The sequence below is a fragment of the Cydia strobilella genome, chromosome 3 (genome assembly GCF_947568885.1).
Source record: "Cydia strobilella chromosome 3, ilCydStro3.1, whole genome shotgun sequence".
Classification (NCBI taxonomy): Eukaryota; Metazoa; Arthropoda; class Insecta; order Lepidoptera; family Tortricidae; genus Cydia; species Cydia strobilella.
In genome coordinates this window covers 19,068,526-19,082,064 of record NC_086043.1, presented here as the reverse complement: position 1 = coordinate 19,082,064, position 13,539 = coordinate 19,068,526, and the positions used below count along the sequence as shown (strand labels likewise).

The window sequence follows — 13,539 nt, the reverse complement described above, 5'->3', positions numbered from 1 at the left end:
AATTTTATCTCAACCAACGAATTCTCTTGGCCTACAATAGCATTAGCGGTTCTCAATGCATCTGTAAATGCAGTGAGTGACCTAGATTCTTAAATAATGAGAGATATTAGCACTTCTGCAAACACGAGGAGTTTCATCGTATTATGTGAATTAAACATAATTATTTTGGGAACACCCAAATATGTATTCCGAAATATGTTTTCCCGATTTTTTCACAAAAAAATTCTTGATATTCAAATGAAGACTCACGTTTAATAATTATTACGGATGCCTGTCGTGCCGCATCATGTTAAATTCGGCATAAATAAAATCCCAAGATAACTGTTGCCAGAAAAGTGGTTTACGTAACCTAGCGTAACCCACTTTTAGGTTAGAACTGCGACCTCCAAGAAAATGAACTGTTGCCAGAAAAGTGGGTTAGGTTAGAACTGCGACCCTAAGAAAACGAACTGTCGCCAGAAAAGTGGGTTAGGTTAGGTTAGGACTGTGGTGGCAGAACCATAGACCTGATCTGTAGCCGGGCGCCGGGGAAATTTCTCTCGCCCGTGGCTTCCTTGTAGCGGGCTCGGGGGGTCCGCTCCAATGCAGAACGGAAGCCGAGGAGGAAGGCGCGTCGTACCATCTGGTGCGCCTAGCGTGAAGGGCCTTCGGGCATTCGCGAAGGAGCCGCTCGTGGGCGGCTGCCGCCGGTGGGGTCGCGGATGAGTACGTAAGCGTTCCCGTAACCCCACCAATAGGGCGGCGAGGCGGCATATGGGGGTTTTTTTAGTGGGTACACCGTGGGCCTCATTAGCCTAGACGGGAGTCCCACATAACCACTCGGGACACCCCCCACACCCGGGTGGTATGCGGAATGCATTTTTCCCTCCTAACAAAAGAAAAAAAAGGTTAGGACTGTGACCCCCAAGAAAACGAGCTGTTGCCAGAAGTGAGTTAGGTTAGAACTGCGACCCCCAAGAAAACGAACTGTCGCCAGAAAAGTGGGTGTTAGAAAATAATTGGTTTTAGAGAAATAGGTTTTCGTTAGGTTAGAACTACAACCTCCCACTGTGGGGTTGGGGGAGCAGGTTTTTGTGACAGAAGGGACCTGCTTACAGAAAATGACATAAAAAAATTGGGATATTTAAAATAAGAATCACGTCAAATCGGAACTTAAAATTTCGTAATAATGGCAATTCAGAATTTGTGATTTCAAAAATCGAAAATGTCAAATTCGGTGTTTGACACTGAATTATACTCGAAATTATGTGGTTCGGAATTTAAAATTTCGGAATAATGGCAATTCGGAATTCGTGTTTTTAAAGATCGTAAATGTTAAATTCGGTGTTTATTACTATCTGAATTGTTATAATCAGAGTTATGTGGTTCGGAATTTACAAAATTCGGCTTTTTTGCTTTTCGGAAATGTCTTCGTGATTTTCATCATTCGTAATTACGACAGTTGAATTTTGATGGGTCGATCATTTAAAAATCGGAATGATAAAATTCGACATTCTACAATTCGGCATACATTTTTTTTGGAATTATGAAGTATACCCAATTATTTTTGCACGCAAAAAGTAGAAATGTGTAAGGTTTTTAGAGCGTGAATTTTGGTACTTGAACGTTATTCTGAATATTAAAAAAATACTAATTAGGCAATTATAAGAATAATTGAGAAAAAACGCAACCTGCACAGAAAATCAGTAAGTATGTGAAACATGGCATGAATTTGTCGTAGCCTTATCGAAATTTCAGTCATAATAGTAACTGACCTACCCGCTGTATGGAATTTCGCTAAAAATACATCAGTGAGTGAAGCGTGTGCTTTCGTTTCGTTCACGATCTCTTGGCTTCGGTACTCACTACAGTTTATGTTCTGCGCGTGTATGCGTGTGTGTAGACCACGTGCGCATGAGTGGAATACAGAGTGGGGTATTGTGGGAAACCTCGTCACAGTGTGCGCGCCTCACACCACCACACGCGCGCCCTACTCCGGATGCGAACTCAGATTCGTACGGTTGTGAATGTACTAGACCAAATTGATAGTCTACGTTATCTGTGAGCACAGGTTATACGACGCGTGGCGGTGTGCCAGCGGCCGTGTGTGCGTTATTGTTCGAAAGCCTTGAGGCCTTTAAGTTATTTTACAACTTGCCAACGATAGGATTGCCTATAAACCTGCGAACAATCAGAATGTATGCATAGAAGATGGGAACTTTTATGACGGCTGTGACAGCCTGGTTCTAATTAATTTATCAGCCTGGTCAAGGTCCGATGATGGCATTTGATTTATTGGTTATCTATCTATAACATACCTACGTCCATAACACATACACACTGAACTTCATAAATTATTTGTATTCTAAAAAAATGGTCAAGCACACAATTTAATACATATATTAAATTAAGATCGTTACAGAAAGTGGCTTGAAATCAATGCATTAATATGTATGTCAGACCCTAACGACTAGTACAGCAATAATGTAATTACATACGTTAATTTAAACACGAACGCGTTAGTTCAGCGTATGAAAACGAGTAAAATAAAAGTCCTTGTAACGCGGGCGGTAATGATAGGCAACGCAATAGGAAGGGCCTGTCGAAAGCATTAGATTGTAAATACTTAATAAATATTCAACGCAAGGGTAACCGCGTAATAAAACTAATAGACCAAAACATGTGGCCTTTGGAACTCGTAAGGACATTAAAATAATGTTATGAAAACATAAATTCGACTTCAATTTTATTGACAAGTCGGCCTTAAGAAAGTTAGTTTTAGATTTTTTTAGAATTTAAATTCAAGCGGAAACCGTTGCGAAGTAAAACCGTTAAGTAAATAAGATTAAAGATGGAATAGCATAAAGCTGGCTGAAAAGAGCCGGGGGCTCGTTTGTATGCGTGAGCGTTTGAAAATCGAACGCCTCGCGTGCGTGTGCGCACGCCGATAACAATAAACTATTTCCGAAGTGACCCAGTTCGAACGTCCTTCGGTAATTTGTACCAAACGGGAACAAGAAAGGGCTGGGAGCGATTCCTGACAGGCCTCTAACTTTATTGAACATGCCGACACAATAGCTTTTTGTACTGATGACTTGATGAGCTAACTGCCGCTTTTTTGTGCTTCTAGTTTTACAATCCTAAAATAGTCGGCCTTGAATTAAGTTCAGTGTTAAGAGAGGCACTAAAACCGAAAGAGTTTCTATTTTGTAATTAAATGAAATTTACAATTGTAATGGCATAGAGTGCCGCCGAAACTTTGTCGTACTAATCGAATTGAAACTTGTATGTGTGTTAATAGACAGTGACGGTCTACTAGTGAGGTAAGAGATCGTTAAAATGTGATTTATTAATGATTAAAATTTAACGAAATGATGTTACTGGTCCTCCGTATGTAGCATCCTGATAGTTGGGCCGGCGTTACTCAATGTGGGTTCTAATCAGTCTACAGTTCCGCCTGATAAGGGTTTATAATTCAGTCCAATGTCACATCAAAAAACTATGAAGAAATTCATTGAGCGATAATTACACTCATTGACTAATTAATAAAATAACTGAATTTAAAGTAATAAAGAAAATTTTTTTGCTCAATATCCAGAAACAAATTTGGTACACTTAGTTCGCAAGTTGCATTTTTTATGTAAGTAGTAACAAAATATTTCTTTATTGTTATGGAATTATTTATTTTATTGTTTGGGCTGATATATTTGTTGGTAAGTTTGTAGGTTGCCTCGAGCCGGCTAAATTCGTAGTTCCGAGAAATGTTTATGTCGACTCTGCAAGGAATAAGTGCCGATTGCGACATTGAGCCGTTGGCTTTGCATTCTGGATTTCAGAACTGTTTGTGTTTCAAATGTTGTAAACCTAGATTCTAACGTGCTTGAAATATTGGTATGAATAATTAGGTAAGTACTCATCTTTATTGCTTTTGAACTTTGAGTTAATGCAGTTTGAGTACAAAAAGCGAATGCTAAAAAAAAATAATTACATAAGATTTGCTTTTTATAAGTATTGTACAAAAAATAATCATAGGTACACGGTAAGGATAAGTCTTACTAAATTACAAATGTACGCATACGATAAACACAAATATTTTATTACCTATATTTAGGTTTTCCTTCACTAGTTGTTTTAATGAGCGAGATAAATTCATCGTTATAATGTCCAGTTTCCTGGAAGCAGGTTGCGATGAAATCATAGCGTGATCTAATTACTACACTAGGCATATTCGTACAATAGCCTCGTTGCAGTGGGGTTCATCTAGTGATAAAAAAAATATATTATTTATTGTAATAAATTTTACTCATGTAGATCAAACGACTCAGTAATGGGACTTATGGGACCCATAATAGCAATGTACAATCTATGCTTGCATGAGACTTTTATTGTTGAAAAAAATGAACTTTAAAAAAGTTGTTTAAATCATACGTTGTCCTCTCCTACAGCGCTTCTGCATGCATGGGCTCGAACTAAAAATTGTCAGTACATTGGCAGAGCAGTTTGCTTTCTTTGGTTACCCCAGGTTACCCTTTTTACCTCTGTTATTTTCCTATCCGGAAAAATATACATTCATTTTTTTTTTCTTTCTGTACAAATGGTATTTCTTATATGTATTTTAATTAGTTATTTTATAATATTTCCATATAAAATGATACTACATTAGTATTAGCATTAAACATTAATGATCTTTTATCTAAAACATTATTTTTGTACAAATGGGAGAACCTCAGAAAATGCTCTGACTATATAGACGAGAACAATGCATCGGGTCTAGTATTGTAATATATACCTATACAACGCATACTTGTTTACTAATAACTGTAATAACAGTCAAGATAGAGGGTCCCTAGATTACTGTTAATTAGTTTGTGCAAAGTGGATGAAAGATCTAGGTTCCCAGCGCGTGTAAGCGATAACTGCCAAATTTGCTCTAAATTGAAATAGTGACGCGACGGAAAGTAAACATGCTTATATTTGATACAAATAATTACAGGCTGTTTTTCAACTGACCATCATACTTTGTGCGCGCAATATGTAGAATTTACTTAAAAATAAAATAATATTCTAAAAAAACTTCAAGAATCAGTCCGCCGAATTTTATGAAACAGATTTTACTGCGAGAGTTCCCGGTGAACTGTTCACCCTTAATACAATTTGTTCAGGTTGACCTACATATTTAGCTCACGGTGTTATGATCATGATCACACAATTATACATATTATACAATAGGCACAATCATAAATGAAGGTATTCATGGCCCTGTGGCCAACTCAATAAAACCACGCGGAAGTTATGTATACGATAGGAATAAAATAACAATATCGATCAATTATAATTAACAGGCTATGAATTTACTTACAACAAATTAACACGCATGCCATACACAAATAAATACAAATATAACCTGCAATGATAATGTACAATGTCTATATACGATAAGTCAAGCAAAGATATTTGATAATGTAGTAGGTAGCTAGGCGCCAGTAAGGTGGATTATGTTATGAATAGACACGTCGCATAAAAATAGAAAATATTCGCCGATAGTGTGAATGGTAAACTAAAATAAAAATAGGCCAATGGCATTTAATTTTACTTTATTTACTTAAATGTATTGTACTGGTTACAAAGTACAGTTGCCCAAAACGGTTAAAAGGTGTAGAAGTGGTGGTTATGGTATGGAGGCTGATGAGAGATTGAGTTAGCGAAATTAAACAGTAAAAAGGTGGTTTAAATGTAGGTGCCTCTAATTGGCCGCGATACAAATTATGTGGTGCTTTAAAAAAGCCTCCGCATACTAACCGAGCCCGACGGCTGCGTTTAGCTACTGCTAGGAATATTTATATAAATAAAAAGTTGCGTTATTGCTACATTTATCAAATTCAGCATAATAGTGAAACTACACTGAAAAAAAATATAGGCCGCGGAACTCGTTAATATATAATATATTTATACTTATATTACAACCGATTTTATTGTTACAAACCGACCTGTTACCCGGTGTAACACATAGTTCGCAAGTCCCAATTTTTGTGTAAGTACATAGTAACAAAATATTTTTCATTTCTCATGCTCTGAAAGAGGGTCACTGTTGTTCTAAAAGGTGTGCAGAAAATGATACGTTTCTGCACCAGAGCATTTTACGTTCCAAGTACGATTTTTTAATTTTTTTTACGATAAGCAATTGAAAGGGTTTGAATGGATTTGTTATACAATCTCCATTCTGATATTTAACTATTCATTCCATAAACAACGACACTTTTGCCTAAATTGTTAATTGAAAGTACTCTCAAGAAATACTATAAAAATATATAGGTACTTAAGTCATGTTTTTAAATAAACACATGTATTTTACGTTCCTCGTATTCGAAATGAAAAGTAGAGTGTTTAACTCGGGTGAAAGGCCCTATTTCGGCGTCGGACTCGGACTATTGGCGCCAAACTACCTCTGCAGGGATGAGTGCCTTTCATCCCTTGGTTAACGATCTACTATTGTTACTGTTATGCAAACGTTTCTTTCACTTTTTCATTATTCGATGGTGGGTATTTAATTTCTGCATCAGTAAGCATTTAGCTCAACATTGTGGTCTACTTTGGCCAATTAAATTTCGGAGCCCAAAATAAGCTTACGACGGAGATAATTTGTGGAGCAGTCAAAGATTACAACTGGTTATATTATTTATTAGTAGGTATCATGCAAATCTAGTTTATTGATTTGGCCTAAATACGTGTTTTACTTTATTATCGGATAGATTTCTCAGTTTGCTTGAAATTCGCAATATATACAAGAAAAGAGAAGATTTTATCTATTACTAGTATTAATCTATACAAATTGCCAGATAATCACGATTAAAGTTTTTCAAGAAATTAGTAAAAATAGCAGACAAAACAAAAAATGCAAAATATTGTAATACGAAAAATGTTCCGCAGAGTAGAGGGTTTCAGTCCGAATTACTTAAGTAGGTAAGTACCTAATTAATTTAAATTGAACTAAGGTTGCACAAATAGTTTCTAACATGAGATTCATAAATATTGTACCAATTGTTACAATATTAAGTATTGTACGCTGAAAGAATATGATTTGAGAATGAAATTTGTTACTTCCTTAACAAATAACAAATACAGTACTATTTAACCAATAGCTGTGGACACGAGAGAACCGGATTAGTGAGAAATTCGGAACGCTGGGAGTTAAAGCAAATCTGCATATATTTTGACATGTTTTTAGTATGACGTATAAATATATACAATATACTAAAATAAAAGAAAATTCGACCGTTATCTGGTTTTTGCCAATTATAAAGAGAACGGCAGTGTAATAAAAATAATAATGTAAGCATAGATATAGTAAACTTCGACATATATAGAACTACACTTGCACTCCTATTTTATTATCGGATTATCGAGATTTCACTGTGGTATAATTTTTGTACTAATTGTTTTCTAATCACAAATAGTTATCTATGTTTAGGAAATTTTAAGCTAAATATGAGTTTTCCAATTAGATTTAAAATCCTATTTAGGTAGGTTAATCTCTATTATATTAATGCTGCATGGTATCAATGCAAACCGGATGCAGGCAGTGATAGTTCGGCGGTTGAGCTAATGGAGATAAAAACTACATTTACAAACCATTTTTTAATTGGTATAGTATCAAACTATCCATTCAATGCGTCTTGTATACCTATCGATAGTTTTATCCATGACAATTAAAAGTCGAAGCATATTATACCCAAGAATTATCAAAAGGATAATACATAAGTCAACATAACAAATTCAAAGAAATTGCGCTTTGATTTTTTTATCCTATTGGAATTTGGATGGGTTTATTTTCCAATCAGATTGAAGCAAGCGAGTACCGATAAAATTTAGTTAATCTAATATCAAATACGTCTACAGTATGTGATAGTAGTAAATCTTATCAAACTTTTACCAGCTATTGTCGGATTATCAATAAATATCGTACGCACTAATCGGTCGCGAAGGTTGTTAAGGCTATTTAAGGCATTCTTTTTATCGATGATTATTTTTATTGATTAATTATGTAAATGTTTTTTTTTGCCTTCAAAGTTAAATGGAATAAAATAGTATGGCTATTAATTTGAACATAATTGTTCTAAAATTTTTGTGTCGAGCTAGAATTATCCAGATGTTATCAGTAAAAGTAATAAACAATAAGCACATAGATATACATTATTATATGAGTAGGTATAAAACAAAACATTCACCTTATGAGTAGGTAATTAAATAATAGAAATTCTCACAAATTGTTGGAGTAAAATCATAAAATGATATTGAAATATAAAAATATTAGCGTAAATACATTTGATGTAAATATGTTGATACTGGTGTTTTTTAATGGTTGAATGCCAAGACGTTGTTCCACAATTTGACGTTTAAAAAATAAAAAAAGGGTTTTACATTCCTATTAGCTAAACTCTGATTTATAATTAAATTCCAATAATCTAACCTCACTTTTTCTCTTTTTCGTATGTTTTAAGAAACTAAACAAAGCTAAAAGGATACATCTATATTTATTTTAAATGCTAGTATGCAAAAGGGAAATTTGAGTTTACTTCTTTACATATTTTCCATTATTATGAAAGAAAAAGGATCTAAGTGAGGTTAGTTTTTTGGAATTTAATTACAAATCAGAGTATAGGTGTGTAAGGCTAAAAAATTCTATAAAATTCCTTAAAATATCATCTAAATCATCTTCACTCATCGCACCGGATACTTGGGTACGTAGTATTTCCGGACCTAATTTGAAGTAAGTAATTTAAGTCATGTCAACATTTCATTACAAGTTTGAGAAAAATATATCTTCTGTAAATAAATAAATGGAAATGACATGTAAACTGACTGTAGTATGAGATATCTATATATATGTAGCCATAGTGACATTGGTTTTCTTTAATGTTATTTGACATAGTTAATAATTATTTTTCAATTAGTAATGAATGTTTTTAAATTGTATATTGCTTGTCATTTGTATAGAATCATAGTTATTTACCAAGTAGCTAGACGATCGTAATATAAATTAGCCTAGAATAATTTATATTATAATTTTATATTACGAAATATATAAATCCAAATCTATATGTATGTAGTGTAGGTAGTTGAGCGTTGTCACACTTCATTGACACAGTTCTGTTTATCTCAAAAACAGTATCATGCACGTTGTGTAATTCTACTACGATTACAACATTACTATCTATACACTTATACAGTCATTGTTTAGATAATAAATAGAGTTATCTGTGTGTTTGCGGAACTTTCTACGACAATACTGAGACGAGTTTCATCAATGGACGCTGAGGGTCAGGGGTGAGTGGGACATTACTATCACGTGTTTTTAATTAGTTAACTCATTAAAACACGCGCCAAATAGTAAGATGTCATTGACATGCAAATATAACATTATTATATTCTATATTGATATGTAAATTTCTGGGGTAAAACAATAAATAGAGAAACATAATTTTTAAGTTACTGGACTTGGTCGTTCGTGATCTAATTGAATTGTGAGAAAATGCAGTCAAAAACTAACATTGAATGATGTCGATAGGTATTTAATGTTTGTAAGTATTAGTTGAATTTAACTTATTATTGTTTTTTTTTCTAGATTACAGAATAATCTAGATACCTTCAGACGTCACGATTAAAATTAAATATCATTCATTAAGACAATTTTACATTAGGTAAACAAAACATAAATAAACAACGAATCTATTTATCTAGTCTACACGCTCGATTCGCATACCTATACATATTTACATGACGGCGCACACAAAAATATTTCACATGAAATGCGCGCGAAACTCGGCGTGGAAAAGCGACGCAGGCGCAGCCTTACGCCGGAGTCGGTTTCGCAAACCACCGTCTAATGTGAACCTATTAACCTCTCAGCGAGGCTCAGAGGCGAAGGCGAGAGGCGGATGAGGCGCAGAATAGTGCGTTCATTAGACACAAGGCTGAGACCATCCCGAACATCAAAACCATAAGTTTACGTTTACCAACCTTGCCAACTGTAGACTTCTATGCGCAATCTCATTGTAGAAATTCAAAAGTAGGTTGCTATCAAACATATTAGCACTGTATCACAGCCATATTCCTCACAGAAAATAAAAATCCAAACGATCCTGGAGCACCGATCACAGGACGAGCGCCGTCCGATCCCGAGGCACGTCCGTGCGCGAGCGACGTCAAATCAAACTGGCCCGGTCAAAATGACGAAAGTGAAAACATCGCACGCACAAAAAAAGTCGGCGGCGCGGCTCAGTCCTTGCAGGCCACCTCTCGCGCCGACTCTAGTGACACACTAACTGCGCGCCGCGCGCATCGCCCGTCGCCTATATAATGCACCGCTCGCAGGCTCCAACTTCAAACGCCAGTCGACACCACAAAAAGAAGATGCCTCGAACGGTAGCTAGGAAAGATTGAACACAAAGAATAACGACACGTGGGCGCGTGTGCGTTCACGCGCGCCTGTCCGTGTGCACAGAGATAGGCGGCCGCAGGAAACTCCGTTCTCTTCCACTAGGAAAGACCTTGGATTCAAATCGGCACGTTGCAATGTGTACTGCCATCGCCTACGCCGCTGTTACCTACTTGAAGTCGCTTCCAGCTTAAGCGATGCTTCCACATAAATTAATCTCAATCTACACGTCCCGCAATTGGAGCTATAAATCTTGTTTGCATCAGCATCACGTCGATGCGAAGGCAAATATTGTCCTAGTTAATTGATAATGAGCGCGACAGATTGCTTTATTGTTTTACCAAACGGTGGCGGCGGTCAAACAGTGTAATTAACACTGATGACGATGATGCAACGAAAGTTGATAATGTCATTAGCAATTTGACACGTATTTAGCAGGCGAGGGTGGGTAATAGGAGCCGAGCGTGGCGCAAAATGCGCAAGTGGACTAAATGAAGCAGTTTGAGACAGTGCACTTAAACAAGTCATTACAGAGGCATTGCGTTAGTATGAAATGTGCACTACTTTCTTATCGACCATTTCACATTGCATACCAATAGCGCAAGGCCTTATAGGCCGCAAGAAACTTGGTCGTGTTTGCTTGAATATCGGAGTTGGATCTCTCTTTAGTACTTAGTACCTTTATAAAATAGAAGAGAAGAAAAACCATATTTGCGCAAATACGACCAAATCTCTGTTCATATTCTTGGTCTATTTTTTTAATAAGAAGCATTAAATTAGTAGGTAGGTACGCATTACAACAAATTCAAAGCGAAACGTAAATAATTTGGTTTATCTGAATAGCCCTTCATATTCAGGGTCAGCCGATAATTTTAGGTCAGAGATTAATTAAAGACTGATTATTTTAGACGAATTATGTAAAAAAAGTTGAAATATTGCGATGCAACAATTACCGCAGCTACATGCAATAAATAAATTTAATAATATGAATTAATCGCACAACTTTCGTATTTCATTATGAACCTGCTGAGCAAGCAATTAGGTAAAATGATTTGAAGTTATTCAACTAACAGTTGTTGTCGTTTAGAAATTTGAGCACGACTAAATGTTAATTAGATAGGCTTGTTAAGTTGTTACAGTTGATTGTCTTTCGATAGGTTTCATGTTTAAAGAAAGCCGAATAATGTTGCGAAATCGGCAACTTGTTTATAGTTATTGATGTTTAAGTTCTATTTGTATTTAATTTTAATGCAGCAATTGGTTAGTCTCATATTTTTAATGTCACATACATAAATTACATAGGAATTAATGTTATGTACGATTCTGCGGAAAAATATAAGTGAAAGAAATAAAAGTGAAAAATATCAACCTAAGTATTTCAATAATAGACAGACCATGATAGGACAAATTAAAATGTAAATAAAAGGCAACACGAAGAAACAGTCAAGGAAAACCTATCCTACATTAGATAAGACAGAAGTCTTATAGAAATAATTCGCAGCTTGCAAGAAGCGGGGTACACAATCCCAAAGCTTTCATACCTAAATCTGGTTATCTGGTTATTCTTAAAGCACTCGTTACTTAACGCCGTGATGCGAGCTCCAGCTCTCAACGTAACCGCTTTCCACTTTCCTTTCCCCAGCTTTGTCTACGACATTGGATAATCGCGAATTTTACCCGACTTACATAAACCTGTGAGAATCGCTTTTATTGCCGCTTGTTACCTATTTATGCGCTTATATTATTGAAACTTAATTTTGTGGGAGGATCCCACATTACCGCTAGGTTTATTGTGCATTTGAGACATTGTCATAATACAAATTGCTTCAATGACAAATTACAACGCGGAACTTGAAGTATATCGAAACAAGAAGCTACGCGACATTTCCTCGCACATCTTGTATAAGGGTTAGATCAAGTACAACTAAATAATTATAGTTAAATATGGCGCTGGCAAATATAATTTCATAGATAGAGAATGGTAAAACTGCGTCTAACGAACTATAGGATTATTTACAGACGGCTTGATGAGATCGGACCTACGACTCTTTTTATGGTTAAAAACATGTTAAAAATGTATCAGAATTTACTAACTGACGGGGAATATCTATACAAATTTCTACGATTATTCTCAAATGGATTTACAATACAAACGTTTCACAGTTAACTAAGAACTTTTCAAAAAATGTAAGTGATGATTATATAAGGTAGCCAACATTGAACCAGCAGCACACGTTAAACCAATGCTTTATTTTGATTATGTGAAGTTGCCAAACCGTGCTGTTAGCAAAAATATGCTGTAACTTAGTTCCCTTCCGCGCTCAATAGTCGATGAACGGCCCGCCCAAAAATCACACGAGTAGCGAGGTGGATAGTCATTTTCGATATCAAAACAACGAAAAAATCAAATTTGTTAGCTACTTCGCCCTTGTCATGTTAATAGGTCGAATCCTACTTATGGAAGCTTATCAGCTTCACCGACCAGACTAGACTAACACGGCATATTATTAATTCATCACACTATTACCATCTCATGCGTTGCAGAACAATAGACCATTCAGGGTTTTGCAAAGTACCTATCTACGCAGTTACTAAATGCATTACCTGTAGTGAAATATTTCATAAACACGCCAGTGAATAAATTAATCGAGGAAGGACGGCGACGGTTGCGACAAATTACCATCCTGTTTCCTTTTTTGCTGTCTTTTCAACGAGACGAGATAATGGTTTCATTTACTTTGTTCTCGTATCTTTATTCACTGCTAAACAGTATTGTACATTAGGTATACAAGATATATGAAATAAATTATCATAATCTAACTGATTATTTACATATTTATAATCTCACTTCTTAGCATCGAGTAGTGTCCACAAATAGTTGTAGGTATACGACTCCATTGTCAAAGCGATAGTGTACATATTCTGTTAGGTAGGCACTTTTAAAGGCGGTTGTGTATCAAAACCTGACAAGTCGTTAGAACTTTACAGCTTGCCAAATATTCAGTAAGTAAATTTACACATATACACATATCAACATATCCACAATAAACCTTTTACAACAAAATTCGAATTTTGAGATTGCATCGTGGCTCACTTCACGCTACTTTAACTTTCATTGTTCTACT

At 35.6% G+C, this 13,539-nt stretch overlaps 1 protein-coding gene across 2 annotated transcripts in view; it reads right to left on the bottom strand.

Moving 5' to 3' along the window:
• LOC134756046 (transcription factor Ken) overlaps positions 1-13,539 on the bottom strand; it is a 40,015-nt gene that overhangs the window by 24,352 nt on the left and 2,124 nt on the right. Inside the window, exon 1 of one of the 2 annotated variants that reach the window (XM_063692829.1) lies at positions 9,997-10,314. The exons of the other annotated variant lie outside the window; for it this stretch is intronic. Coding sequence (XP_063548899.1) covers positions 9,997-10,064 — 68 coding nt within the window. The 5' untranslated portion in view covers positions 10,065-10,314. Of the gene's footprint in view, positions 1-9,996; positions 10,315-13,539 lie in introns of those variants that run through there. 2 annotated transcript variants of the gene reach the window in all.